Genomic DNA, 12721 nt, shown 5'->3' with positions numbered 1-12721 from the left:
CAAAGTCCCAAGTCACTTCCTTTCTTAATCAGCGTTTGCAGAGTCGCTGGGCCTTGCTGAGAGTTTTTACTTTGTAGCCTAGGAGTATCAATATTTCAAAGTTTTGGTCATTTTTCTTATCTTTTCTTTAACATTTTGCCTGGCCTTTCTGAGCTCCCAGATTCCTGCCTGTTTCTCCATGGTATGTAACATTGTATGGCTATGATGTAACAGATCATAGAATCATAGAACGTTTTGGGTTGGCAGGGACCCTGAAGGCCATCTAGTCCAACCTCCTGCAATGAGCAGAGACATCATCAACTCTATCAGGTTGCTCAGGGCACCATCCAACCTGACCTTGAATGTCAGCAGGAGTAGGGCATCTACTGCCTCTCTGGATACCCTTTTCCACTGTTTTACCACCCTCACTGTAGAAAATATCTTCCTTATATCTAGTCTGAATCGACTCTCTTTTAGTTTAAAACCATTATCCTGTTTCCTTTCACTACAGGCCTAAAAAGACTGTTCTCATCTTTCTTATAAACACCCTTTCAGTATTGAAAAACTGCAAGGAGAAGTCTTCTCCACAACCCAAACACTCTCAGCCTTTTCTCATAAGAAAAGTATTCTATCCCTCTGATTATTTTTATGGCCCTCCTCTGGACTCTCTTCAACACTTCCATGTCTTTCATGTGCTGAGGACTCCAGAGATGGATGCAGTACTTCAGGTGAAATCTCATCAGAGCTGAGTAGGGGTAAAAATCATCTCCCTCAACCTGCTGACCACACTTCTTTTTGCGTAGCCCAGAGTACAGTTTGTTTTCTGGGCTGCAAGCAGACATGGCTGGCTCATTACCATTTTATTTTCATCCACCAGTACCCCCAGGTCCTTCTCAGCAGGACTCAATCCAGTAATCCCCCAGCCTTTATTATTTCCAGAGATTGTCCCAGCCCAGGTGCAGGACTTTTCACTTGACCTTACTGGACCTCATGAGTTTCACATGGACTCACTGCTTGAGCTTGTCCAGGTCCCTTTGGATGGCATCCCATCCCTCAGGCAAGTCAACTGCACCACTCAGTCTGCAAACTTGCTGAGGGTGCACTCCATCCAATTGTCAATGTCACTGACTCAGAAGTAAGGAGTATGGGTGCTAATACAGGTCCTTGGGGAACACCACTCATCACTGATCTCCATCCTGGCATTGAGACATTGACCTCTACTGTCTGCATGCAGCTATACAACCAATTCCTTATTCACCACGTATCAGGTTCCTTCCAACGACTCCTTATTGATTCCAATGCTTATTATTGCTGCTTTATGGTCTTATCCAAATTTCCAAAGAAAATAAGGAAAGGTTCAAACTGTTGTTAGATAATTCCACATTTTTATATAGGCTTCATGAGGAGAGCTAAGACCTGAGGAATGTCTAAGCTGAGGTGAAAGAATGGGAAGACCTGGGAAAAATTATTCCTCCTACTCATGGGGTCCTACTTGCAGGAGAAGAATTCAGTAGGACAGGCTTTTCATCTGCGTCATGTAGAAGTGACACCCAATTTCTTCTACCCATGAATTACAATATAAAAATAGTAGCAAGAGAACATGGGAAGTTTTATCCCAAAAGGGTTCCACAAGGCCAGTTAGTTTGTTGTGGAAAGCATTTCTGAGATGTGGCAGATAATTTCTGAGATGTTAGAGAATAAAATCTAACACAGATCCTTACTGTGCAGTGCTTACTGTTTAAATAGAGAGAAATGTGGAGGAAGGGTAAGAGAAAGAATTGCAGTGCAACCCAAAGTAGTTACACTGTTCCTTTCTAGCACTGTGACTGCTTTGACTAGGTCAGCCTGCTTTGTTACTGCTCAGCTCCTTGCACTTGATTCCCAGCAGAAGAAGACCCTCACAGGCACACACAAACTCAGATGTTAGCTATGTCTCAGCATAAGCTGGGGGACTCCAGTACTTCATGTTAGTTCCAAAAGATTCTACAGTGCACTCACTACCGTGCTCTTAGAAATGGAAGGAAATTGAGGATGAAAAAACAATGGATATTTTGAGTCCACTGTGCATTCTTACTTGTTCTCTCAGGCAGTTAGTCCAAGTGTGTGTCCATTTTCAATAGATTTCCAGCTGCTAAATAAATTATTACATTTATCATTGAATTTTTTTTTTTGCATAACTATGCTTTTTCACAGTGCATTAGTGTGAGATAAAAATAACAGGCATTTACCACAGGCTGTTCTTTGGACATTGAAAAAAGTCTAATTGCATAATAGATACTGCATATCCCTATAAAGGACAAGAAAAAGCTGAAAAGAAAGGTCACAAAACCTGGTCTTCTCATCACTTCAAAACTAAAGATCAGACAGCAAAGCCCCAACTCTCTAGACATAGCAGTATATATATGGTTCCCTTATTAATTTTCTTCAGACTATGATTAGCTCTCTCATATTTAGTATTGGTACACAATTATTTTCAGTGAGATTATAGTTCTGATTCACCAACTGCTACCATAGGGACAGTCATATTGAAGCTGTTAGCAAGCATATGTCCCTTCTATTCCTGTATTCGATCCACTGCTTGGACCAGCCATGCTTTGAGCAGGACACCTGAAGGGATCTGCTTTGGCAGCATCAGATTTGCTCTTCATTTACATTAGTGCAGTGTCTGCTTTGCCACAGCCTCTATTGAGACAGCCAACAAAGCAGCCAGTGCCTCATAACATTCCCTGTCCTGGCTGCATTTCTGTTTCCCTATTTTGATCAGTTGTACAAGGCAATGCATGATCATTACAATCCTATTACAATCCTTTTATTGTAATAGATAGCATACACCAATTTCAGGTATGCAGAGACTTGAAAAGAAAGTCATTTAATTGTTTGAGTTATCATACTATGCTTGAGCTTAAAAGAATACTTCTGCCATGATGCAAAAAGTACTTCTCTCAAGATGCAAAATTTTTATGTCATGCTACACCTACTTTTAACAGAAACAGGACCAAGAAGTAGTGAATTAAAATGACAACACAGTAAAGGCTCCAGGTTTTTTATTTTACAGGGGCAATGCATTGTTGTACTGTAGTCATACACACTAGGGTTGTTCATTGCACTTTAGAGGAGCATCATGAGGCACAGTATGTTAGAAACAGGACTTTTTTTGTCTTGTGTTTTTTTGTAAGGTTAAGAAATTTCCCCTCATTATTTTTAATCAAATGTTTCTTTAGTACTAAATAAACCTCCAGACTTAACAGCCCCAACTCTCTCAACCTGTCTTCACAGTAGAGAAGTCTCAGCCCTCTGATCATTTTCCTTGCCTTTTTCTGGGCTCTCTGCAGCAGGTTTGTGTCCATCTCACGTTGGGGACCCCAGAGTAAGACACAATAGTGCAGGTGATGTCTCATGACAGTGGAGCAAAGGAGGGGAATCCCCTCCCTTGCATTGCTGCCTGTGCTACTTTGTGTGTAGCCTAGGACACATTTGGCCTTGTGGCCTGCCACACATTGGCCTGTGACTTCTGCACATAGCCAGGTCATGTTGAGCTTCTTGCCCACCAACACCTGTGTGTGTTTCCAGAGCACCTCTCAATGCATTCTCTGCCCAGCGTGTACCTTTGGGATTGCCTGATCCAGGTGCAGGAGCTTGCACTTGGCCTTGTTGAACTTCATGAGGTTTGAACAGACCCACCTCTTCAGCCTGATTAGGTTCCTCTGGATGTCATCCCTTTCCTCCAGTGTACCAAGCACAGCACACAGATTGGTATGCTTGGCAAACTTGCTGAGGTGCATTTCAATCCCATGTCACCTACAAAGATGTTAAACATCACCTGTCCCATTACTGACCCCTGAGGGGTCCCTCAGCACTGGTCTCTGCTTGGACATGGAGCCATTGACCACAGCTCTTCGAGTGCTACCATCCAGCAAAAATGGTCCACAACACATGAAGGGTGCAGCAATATTAGAAAATATTTTTTCTCTGAAAGAACTTATCTTGCCACTTGTGTCTTCCAGCTTAGCTCTGTTTTTATGGTCTTCCTGTACCATTGCAACCAACTTGCACAGTGTGGTTAAATAGAATCTGTGTAAGGCTGAACTCAGATCCCACTTTTTCTTATTTTGTGTTTTCTCTAAGTCTGTACATGCCACTATCAGAGTAGCTGCAAGCTGATTATTCCTCTCTTTTTCTAGTGCAGAAGTCACATGTAGCTGTTATACTTGCTGATAGCATCCATATGGCTAGCAGATATACTTAAAAGGTGTTTAATGAGTGGGGTAAATTCACTTCATTCAGTTCTCCTTTAGTGATTTCATCAAGGCTAAGTGTATATTGCCTGTCTGTTTGAAACCAGTATGGATTATCTGAAGTAGAATCATGCTTACTTGGAGTAAACTTGCTCTGGGTGAACAGAAGTAATTAATTCAAGGGTAAGGTTTGTCGTTGGACTATCATCTTCAAAACTGTCAGTTCTGCTTCAATTTTGGTAAGCCCTATATCATTTGACTCTGGGACTGAAGTTCTGCTTGATCATAAATAAAAGGTCATGTAAAGTTCTGGTTCTTCTACTGCTTTTTTTGTTCCTAGTTCCACCAGTATTGTAAAGGTGTCTGTATATTAAATATATATAATAAATATCTATATATTAAATTCTGCTCAAAAAATTTTTTTTGGGATTTAACCTATCAACAGCGATGAAACCATGCCTAACTTCCTCTTAGTAATCTAAAACCTAGTGGAAAAAGATCAAAAAGTACATATTGATCACCCATATCCCAAGATTCCATTAACATTTTTACCTGGAGCATCACTTATATTTCTGAAAATCTATGTCCAAATCCTTTTTTCACTATTTTTTTTGCCTTAACGTGTACACACATGTGCATTCATATGTAGTTGTTTTTCTCCCTTTCACTCATTACAACATTAACTTTCTTCTAGTTCTGTGAATTCTCCTCAGCATTTCAGCAGTTAGGAAGCAAACTTAATTATTAACATTGTTGTCTATCATGTCTTTAATTTATTTTTTTAATAACTCTTCAACATGCCATTTAAAAATAAGTGTTTAATTTTAGTTCATGCAGTTTACTATCCTTTCATATTATTGATTTAATGGAAAGTATTTCATGTTATGTAATATGCAAACACTGTTACTGTTTATGTTTTCCAAATATGCAGCAGAAGCATTCTGCTGTTCCATATTTTTTTACACAATTCTATTTTTTCACATCTAATTGTACAGCAGTATTAGTGTTTGATATATCATTGCCTCTGATTAACGTAACATTCTTCATTTCCAGGAGATGTACCTATTTGCCTTTTCTTTCCTCTAAGTTCTTCAACTATTTAGTTCTTCAGTTACACACTGTTGCCAGCTTTTGTGTGTTTTTTTTCCTCCCCCATTTGCTTCATGTTTTATTGTGCTGCTTTCTCTTCTTTTAGAAGATAGTAAGAAATGAATTGGGGATGAGATAAGGAGTAGGTTTGAAGTGTTATAGCTGAGACATGTGGTCATAATCATGAGTGTGAAATTCCAAAGCAGGGAGTCTTTTGTTCCAAGGATGTTTTTACAGGTGTACTGGTTCTGGCCCAGAATTGACTGTCATCATAGCAGAGAAATTGTGCTGTGTTTTGTGTTTGTGACTAAAACAGTGTTGAAAACACACCAGTGTTTGGGCTATTGCTCAGCAATACTTGCACAGGATCAGGGCTGTCTTGCTTTCCCATTCTGCCCACATTCCCATACCAGCAAGTAGGCATGAATATGGGAGAGGACAGAGCTGGGACAGCTGACCCCATATAATCCATAACGTCATGCCCACCAATAAAACAGGGTGGAGGAAAAGGGTGAGATAGAGGGTGTATTCAAAGCTGTTTATCAGAGACTGATGGTCTTCTGTGGGCTTTGGTGAGTGGTTGCCCTAGCATATATTTTTTTAGTCCTTACTTAATACATTTTATAATTCTCACTTTTCTTTTCCTTTACTTATTAAACCATCTTTCAGTTGACCTACTGGTTTTCTTTCTTTTTCTCCTATTCTCTCCCCTGTTTCACTGGGGAAGGAGGCAGGGGGAAGTGAGCTAGCAGCTGTGTGGGTGCTTACCTGCTGGACATGATCAACCTACAACAGCAGGATGGAAGAAAAATACATTAAGAGCACAATCTCTGAGTAGTGGAGGTTTGAGGTTTGAGGGAGTTAAGTACCTTTAATGAGAAGCATGCCAGGGAAGAGGCATTTGTGCATCCACAAATGAAAGAAGGAGGATAGGATGAGAAAACTGTGACTGTTTAACCTTGAGAAGAGGAAGCTCAAGGAAGAGGATCTTATTGATGTGTCTAAAAGCCTGATAGGAGGAGAAGAGATGAAGACAGACTCCTTGTGATATCCAGTGAGGGACAAGAGGCAATGGGCACAAACTGAAATATTAGAAGTTTCATATAATTTATTACAAAAAGAACATTCCAGTTACAGACTATTGTGCTGACTCCTCATATCTGAGTGTAAAATGACACTCAGACAAAAATTGATACTGTAATATCAATTAGTAGTATCAATATATGGTTAGTTCAATACTTACAGCTCTGCTGGAAATTGGGTGTAAAATGGCAGCCTTTACACGAGTGCTATTTTGTAGTAGGAGTGTCGATAGATTAGTTCCATTCACAAGTATCAAAACTAACATTACAAGATGACTCATTGTCCTGATTCAGCCTGCTTTTTAAGTTCAATTTACTGGTTTTACTTCTGGCTTTTTAATTTGCTGACAGTTTTGTAGGTAAGAGTTTGTTTATATTCTTCTCTTGCAGGCAGTCCCTGGCTTTCAGTGAGCAGGCCTGATTAGTCTCATCTACTGAGATTATTTGTTAATTGTTGATATTCAGGTGTGTATTTCATCCAGTAAATCTTGATTGCTTGGTTAAAAAGAAGAAATAGGAGCAGTCCATCTTTTTTTATATATGAGTGAAACACTACACTTTTAAAAATTATATCAGCTTCCTCTTAAAACAGCAAATGAACAACATGAAATTTGGGGGAGATATATGGAGCGCTTATGCTTTTGGTTACTTTAGTAGAAAAGTAGATGATTTTCATTTTATTAACTTAGTGACTTCAAAAACTTGCTCACTGATTTACTATCTGAAAAAAAACGTTCATGGATGTTTTGTAGTAGCGTGGGTTCCAATCTGAGCTGAAGAGAATATTTTTTGGTGTGTAGGTGCATGAAGAGTATGATCTCTTTGTAGTGCATGCTGCCTCCCTCTCTGTGGATTCTCATTAGCTGAACATAAGGAGACAGAGTTCTGCAAGCGTGGCAGTACACACAGAACTGTTGCATGAACAGGCAGTGCTTTCACTGTATTTCTGTACTCTCACATTGCACATGATGATTTTGCTTTTTGAATTTTCTTTTTACTGTAAAGATAGCTTGGGGTGTGTTAGTGTGAAATACTGAATACTGCATCTTTCTACATAAAATTGAGGGTCTCAGACGATTCCACTGAGGAAGATAATGTGGTGATTATGTTGGACATCTTCAATAGCGATTACATTTATTTACAAAAATACATAATACTGTGTTGCCAGAAGTACAGAAGGGGTTCACAAGTCATCTTCAGCTGCTTGTTCTGATTGTGCTGGTCTTTTGCAACATGACTCTTCTAAAGAGCCTTCCTCATTTCTCAGTGGATCTCAGCCACATTCCTGTATACCTTGGCCTGAAGCAGCCAGTTGTCTGACGCCAAATTTCAGATACCCACTCCAATGGAGCTACTTGACTTTTCCCAAAAATATATTGTGTCTAGCAACTTCAAGTTTGTTTTATCTGTCTTCAGCAATGACCAGAACTAGTACATACTGCATTAAATCCCAGTCTAATGCAATGCTAAGGGCATCCTGTAAACGTTTTCCTGGGATGTCAGCAATACCAGCACACTGGCACTAGGGACCACATCCCACATTAAAAGGCTTTGGTTGACAATTCGGCTGAAGTGCAACGTCAACAACTCTGGCAGGCAGCACAGGGGCATTTTGCCCGACACAGTGACCGTACAGACTGGGTGTGCACCCTGGAGCCTCAGCATAGCCCCTTTCCAAGTAAGTAAATTGGGTGTAGACCTCCTTCCCATCCCAAATATGAGGGTTTTCATAGCTCCTGAGTGATCCGGCTGTTATTGCCAGCCCTGTACTTTTGCTTTGGGATAATAAATAGCCAGTTTTGACCGCCTGTTTTCCGTGTTTGTAAATTTGCATAATCCTGGAGTCTGACCGATGGGAATTGAGTGCTGCTCGGGTTTCGTTCACCTGGGCGGCTGGACAAGCCCCCGTGGCTCCCCGGCCACCCTTTCCGGGGGTGAATAAAGACACCCGCGGCGCACCGCGCACGTTTCGGCTCCTTGCCGGCGGACTCCGGGGGAGGGGCGGGCACGGCCGGGCACGGGCGCCGGGGGCGCCGGGACCCTGCCGCAGCGGCGCCGCCCGCTGCCGCCGCGGCTGCGGCACTGCCGGTGCCGCTCTCCCGCGCCCGGGAGCGGAGCGGAGCCGAGAGGAGCAGCGCAGCCGCCGCCGCCGCAGCCGCTGCCTCCCGCGGCGGCCGGGGGGCGGGACGCCGCGGTAGCAGCGCCGCTGTCAGCGCCCGAGGGGCTGGGGGCCCTGCCGGCCGCGGCAGCCGCCGGGAGCCGCACCGGGCGGGCGCCGAGCCGCGCCGCAGCAGCAGCGGCAGGAGCAGCAGCAGCAGGAGCAGCAGCAGCAGGAGCAGCAGGAGCAGGAGCAGCAGCAGCAGCAGCAGCAGCAGCAGCAGCGCGCCCGCGGCGCCGGATCCCCGCGGCGGTGAGTGCGGCGGGCGGCCCGGGCGGCGGCGCTGCGGGGGCCCGTGGCCCGGTGCCCGGCGGGGCGGCGGCGGCCGCAGCTACCGCGCCGGGGGAGGCGGCCGCGGGTCCCGGTGTGCGCCGGGGGCAGGGGCAATCCGGTCCATTTAACAGGTTGGGACGGGCGTGTGGTCCGCGGCGCTGTCGGCACCCGCGATTTCGGCGTTGAGGTGGGTAGGAGCAGGATTTTTGTTAGCAATTTGTCGCTGCTGCTGTTGCTAATATTGGTTTCCGATGCTATAAAACGCTTCCTAAGAAGCCGCGTCTTCAGCTGGGTGTTTGATAACTCTCGGCTATCCGGCAGCTGTCAAAAATACCAGGACGTGTAGTTGTTTTTCTCCGGCCCCATTCGGATTTTAAGATGGCTCATACACATAAGGAAATACCAAAACTTTTCTTAATGGTAACAGAACGAAAGGAGAACAAGAAATAGCTTTGGGCATCCTTATGGCTCGAAAGGCAGTTTAATCTCCCCAGAGTGGTATTTTCTTCGGCAACGACCCCTACTTTAAATCAGTTTTTTTCATAAAGTTTTCGAAGGACCGACACTTCCTTGTGCCAACTTTTAAACTCTGTAATGTGGTATTATTTTCTTTTTCATATGTAATTTATGCATAATGGAATATTATTCCTTTCTTTTATTTACTGAATGCATTGTCTGAATCTGTCGAGGGGTTCTTTTATCCTTTTCATTTATTAGGTACAGGATTACTTGCAATTTTACTAATATAAATTAGGTTATGGAATTAAATAATTTTGGGACTAACTAAAGGGAGACATTGAAATTTATGCCATTTCTAAGTTTGGAAGTCCTAAGTTAGAAGTCCAGGAAGGGATGAGTAATTGATAGGGGGTTTAGGTCTTTTGTGGGCTGGTTCTTGTTTGTTTTGGGTTTTTTTCTGCAGGGCATATGACATTTGCAGAAATTTGCCACTGTATCCTTGAAGGATCATGCTGTAATAAACAAGCAGTATTACTAGACACATTTTTTTTCTTCCTACACACTGTGTCGCTTGAATAATTTTGGTGTTCTACAGCACAAAGACCTTGTATCTTTGTGCATACAAAGTGGTTGAAGAGGGTGAAACAACTAATTGGTTGTGAATAAAAGAAAAAGAAATCAAATGGCAAACAACTAAAATGGTCCATGGTCAGTTGCATGTTTCTGTAGCAGTACTTAATAAGTAGGCAGGTTTCAAAATACAGTTTTTGCATTCATACAGAACAGCCTGTTTTCAGGGTGTATTATTTTATGGTTTTGAAAATATAGGTGTACTCTCTGAAGTCAGTGAAAAGATTTATACAGGCTTGCCTGACTTGCAGGAATTAATTCTAGAAACTTTTCCAAGATGTTATTCTTTCATGTGAGCACACGTTTCTGATCTTTCTGGGTCATATGCTTTTAAGCTTCCAGTAGAAGACCTCTGAACTTCTGGGCTGGTTCCATCCTTCTCCTACATGGAAAAAGATTTCATTTAGGCTTAGCATAATTTTTTTGTGAAATCTGTGTTGTATTTTTTGTGTGGCTGGAAAGGCAATCTGGGTTTTAGGTGTCTTGCCATGTTCTTGTATTCATTCTTTTCATGCCCAATTATGGAGGAGGTGCATGAAGTATAGTTATTTGAAACTGAAAATCTTGTGCTGCAATGTACATATGTTTGGTTGTTGTTTTTACATTGGAATAGGGAGAGATTTCAGTTTTTCCTGTGTCTGGATCTACAATATCTTTTGATTGAAACTTTCATTTCTAGTCAAGTCTAAAATATTAAAAATTACTGATGACAAGGTTGCAATGATTTGATTTTGTAATGTGTGAGTCTCTTCTAAACTCTGAGAATTTGGAGTTCATATAACATTACGCATTTGTGTCTTTACAGGCAAAACCCACTTCTGCATTATCTGAGGATGGGTAAAGACTTCCGCTACTACTTCCAGCACCCATGGTCTCGCTTAGTTGTGGCTTACTTAGTGATCTTCTTTAACTTCTTAATATTTGCTGAGGACCCAGTATCCCACAGCCAGACAGAAGCCAATGTTATTGTTGTTGGTAATTGTTTCTCCTTTGTAACAAACAAATATCCTGAAGGAGGAGGCTGGAGATTTTTGAAGGTCTTTATGTGGCTCCTTGCCATTCTCACAGGACTGATAGCTGGGAAATTTCTCTTCCATCAGTGCTTGTTTGGTAAGTTAAAAGATGCATCTGCTGACTTCCTGGTAATGGCTTTGACTTTTCCATTTATCTTTCTACTCATGGCAATTTAGTAAACTTTGCTTTTAATCACTTCTACTGTTTAGAGCTGTATAGAACTCAGTACATCAAAGCTTACACTGTGATGGAAACTAATGCCATAGCATAACTCTCAATGACTTCAGTCAAAAAAGGGTAAAAATAGTGAAAGCTGACATGTCTTAAATACTTGGGAGGCCAGTAACTTTCAATTTTTCTGTGTTACAAATGTACTGCTTTGCACTATCAGAAAAGTTTTTATGTCTTATTATGTAATTTCTCAACAATTTGAAGAAAAGGAATTCTTCCTTGGGGCAGCAGCTCTTCATGTCTTGTCAAAAGACACTTAAGTGAAAGCGCTCTTGTAAATATTAGCAGAGCTGTGCTGAAGAGCTCCCATGTGAAAATGAGAGTTCTAGAGAGGTAGGACCAGTCTCTGTTTTAGTACAAGAGCAAATCAGTAAAATGGAAAAGTGGGAAATGGGGAAAAACATGACAGAAAATGTTTCCATACACAAGCTGTGACTTAACTGAGGAATGTACCGTACATGAACTAACTGAAGGGGATGAAATGGCTCTGGAAAAAAAAATCTGAGACTGAGAACTTAGGTGTAAATATATAGAGATAGAAAAATATCCATTGTTGTCTTAATTCACCTGTAGAGAATGTTGCATCTGAAGGCTCCAGGCTGTCTCTATGTTCTAGAGATAACAAGAAATCTTCAGTAGAAAAGATTTCTTTGGTTCTGCCAAATCTAGGGGTCTCCTTGAGCCAGATCTTATGAGCTCTTGGAGACCTATATCACACCTGAGATAGCTCAGCCATCTCAGATGGCATAAAATGAGCAGGATGGCTTCTGTGGTAGTGTTGGAAACAGAAAAGTTTTAACAAATGGCAAAATAACAAAGCTCTTTACAGAGAAAACCCAAGCCAGGGGCAACAGGCTCTTGCTCCTGCTAGAACACCTCACAAAAGCGATGAGTTCCTTTTGTTATCTTCTTTTTCTAGTAAATTGTGTAGGCGGGACTTTTTTTGCTTCTGTCCAATTAGCTTTCCTTAAGTTTGAGGTGAAGTCCCCAAGGTCCTATGAGGTGTCTTTTTACCTTACTGAGGAGAGAAACTTTTGGGCTTATTCCCTTTTTAAGGAGACAAAGGATAATTTGGTTACTCCATCAACAGGGGGCACATTCCTACATCTCTGCCAGTTGCACTATTGTTTGAAACATCTGATTCTGGGTGTGTTGCTGCTGGTCTGGATGGACAACCCCCAAATTCTTATTCTGGTAGCACTGCAGGATGGATGGTTACTGGAACACCTCAAAGCACATGAGCAATAGGCCGTTTCCTTAGTCTGTCTCGTTCTATTAAGATCAAGAGAGAGCCACTATTGTTTCAATAAATCAAATGTAAAGCCGTTGTGTTGAGGAGTGAACAAGCAAAGCCACATCAAATGACTTTTAATACAGACTTCTCTTGAAGTAGTTATTCTGAAAAATAATTTAGCATCATGAAGACTATTCAGCTGTTTTACCATAGTGTAATGGTAAATGTAAAATGTTCCCATAAAGAGAGGATTTTACCTGGTACAAGGGCTACCAAAGAATGCTTTCAATTCTGGCTTCCTCAGTTGAGAAATTTTGTTAAACTGAAGATGTTTAAG

General features: G+C 41.8%; 1 protein-coding gene across 4 annotated transcripts in view; it reads left to right on the top strand.

Annotated features, from left to right (window-relative positions):
- TMEM117 (transmembrane protein 117) overlaps positions 1–12721 on the top strand; it is a 188762-nt gene that overhangs the window by 3897 nt on the left and 172144 nt on the right. The window contains exons 1-2 of one of the 4 annotated variants that reach the window (XM_063155183.1): positions 7928–8063; positions 10711–11015. In XM_063155183.1, coding sequence (XP_063011253.1) covers positions 10739–11015 — 277 coding nt within the window. In that variant the 5' untranslated portion in view covers positions 7928–8063; positions 10711–10738. Of the gene's footprint in view, positions 1–7927; positions 8064–8726; positions 8796–8884; positions 9004–10710; positions 11016–12721 lie in introns of those variants that run through there. The other 3 variants (XM_063155185.1, XM_063155182.1, XM_063155181.1) reach the window with 3 other exon arrangements.

This window comes from Melospiza melodia, chromosome 4 (assembly GCF_035770615.1).
Source record: "Melospiza melodia melodia isolate bMelMel2 chromosome 4, bMelMel2.pri, whole genome shotgun sequence".
In the NCBI taxonomy this organism is placed as follows: Eukaryota; Metazoa; Chordata; class Aves; order Passeriformes; family Passerellidae; genus Melospiza; species Melospiza melodia.
The sequence above is the reverse complement of the archived record's forward strand: the minus strand, read 5'-3'. Positions and strand labels throughout refer to the sequence as shown.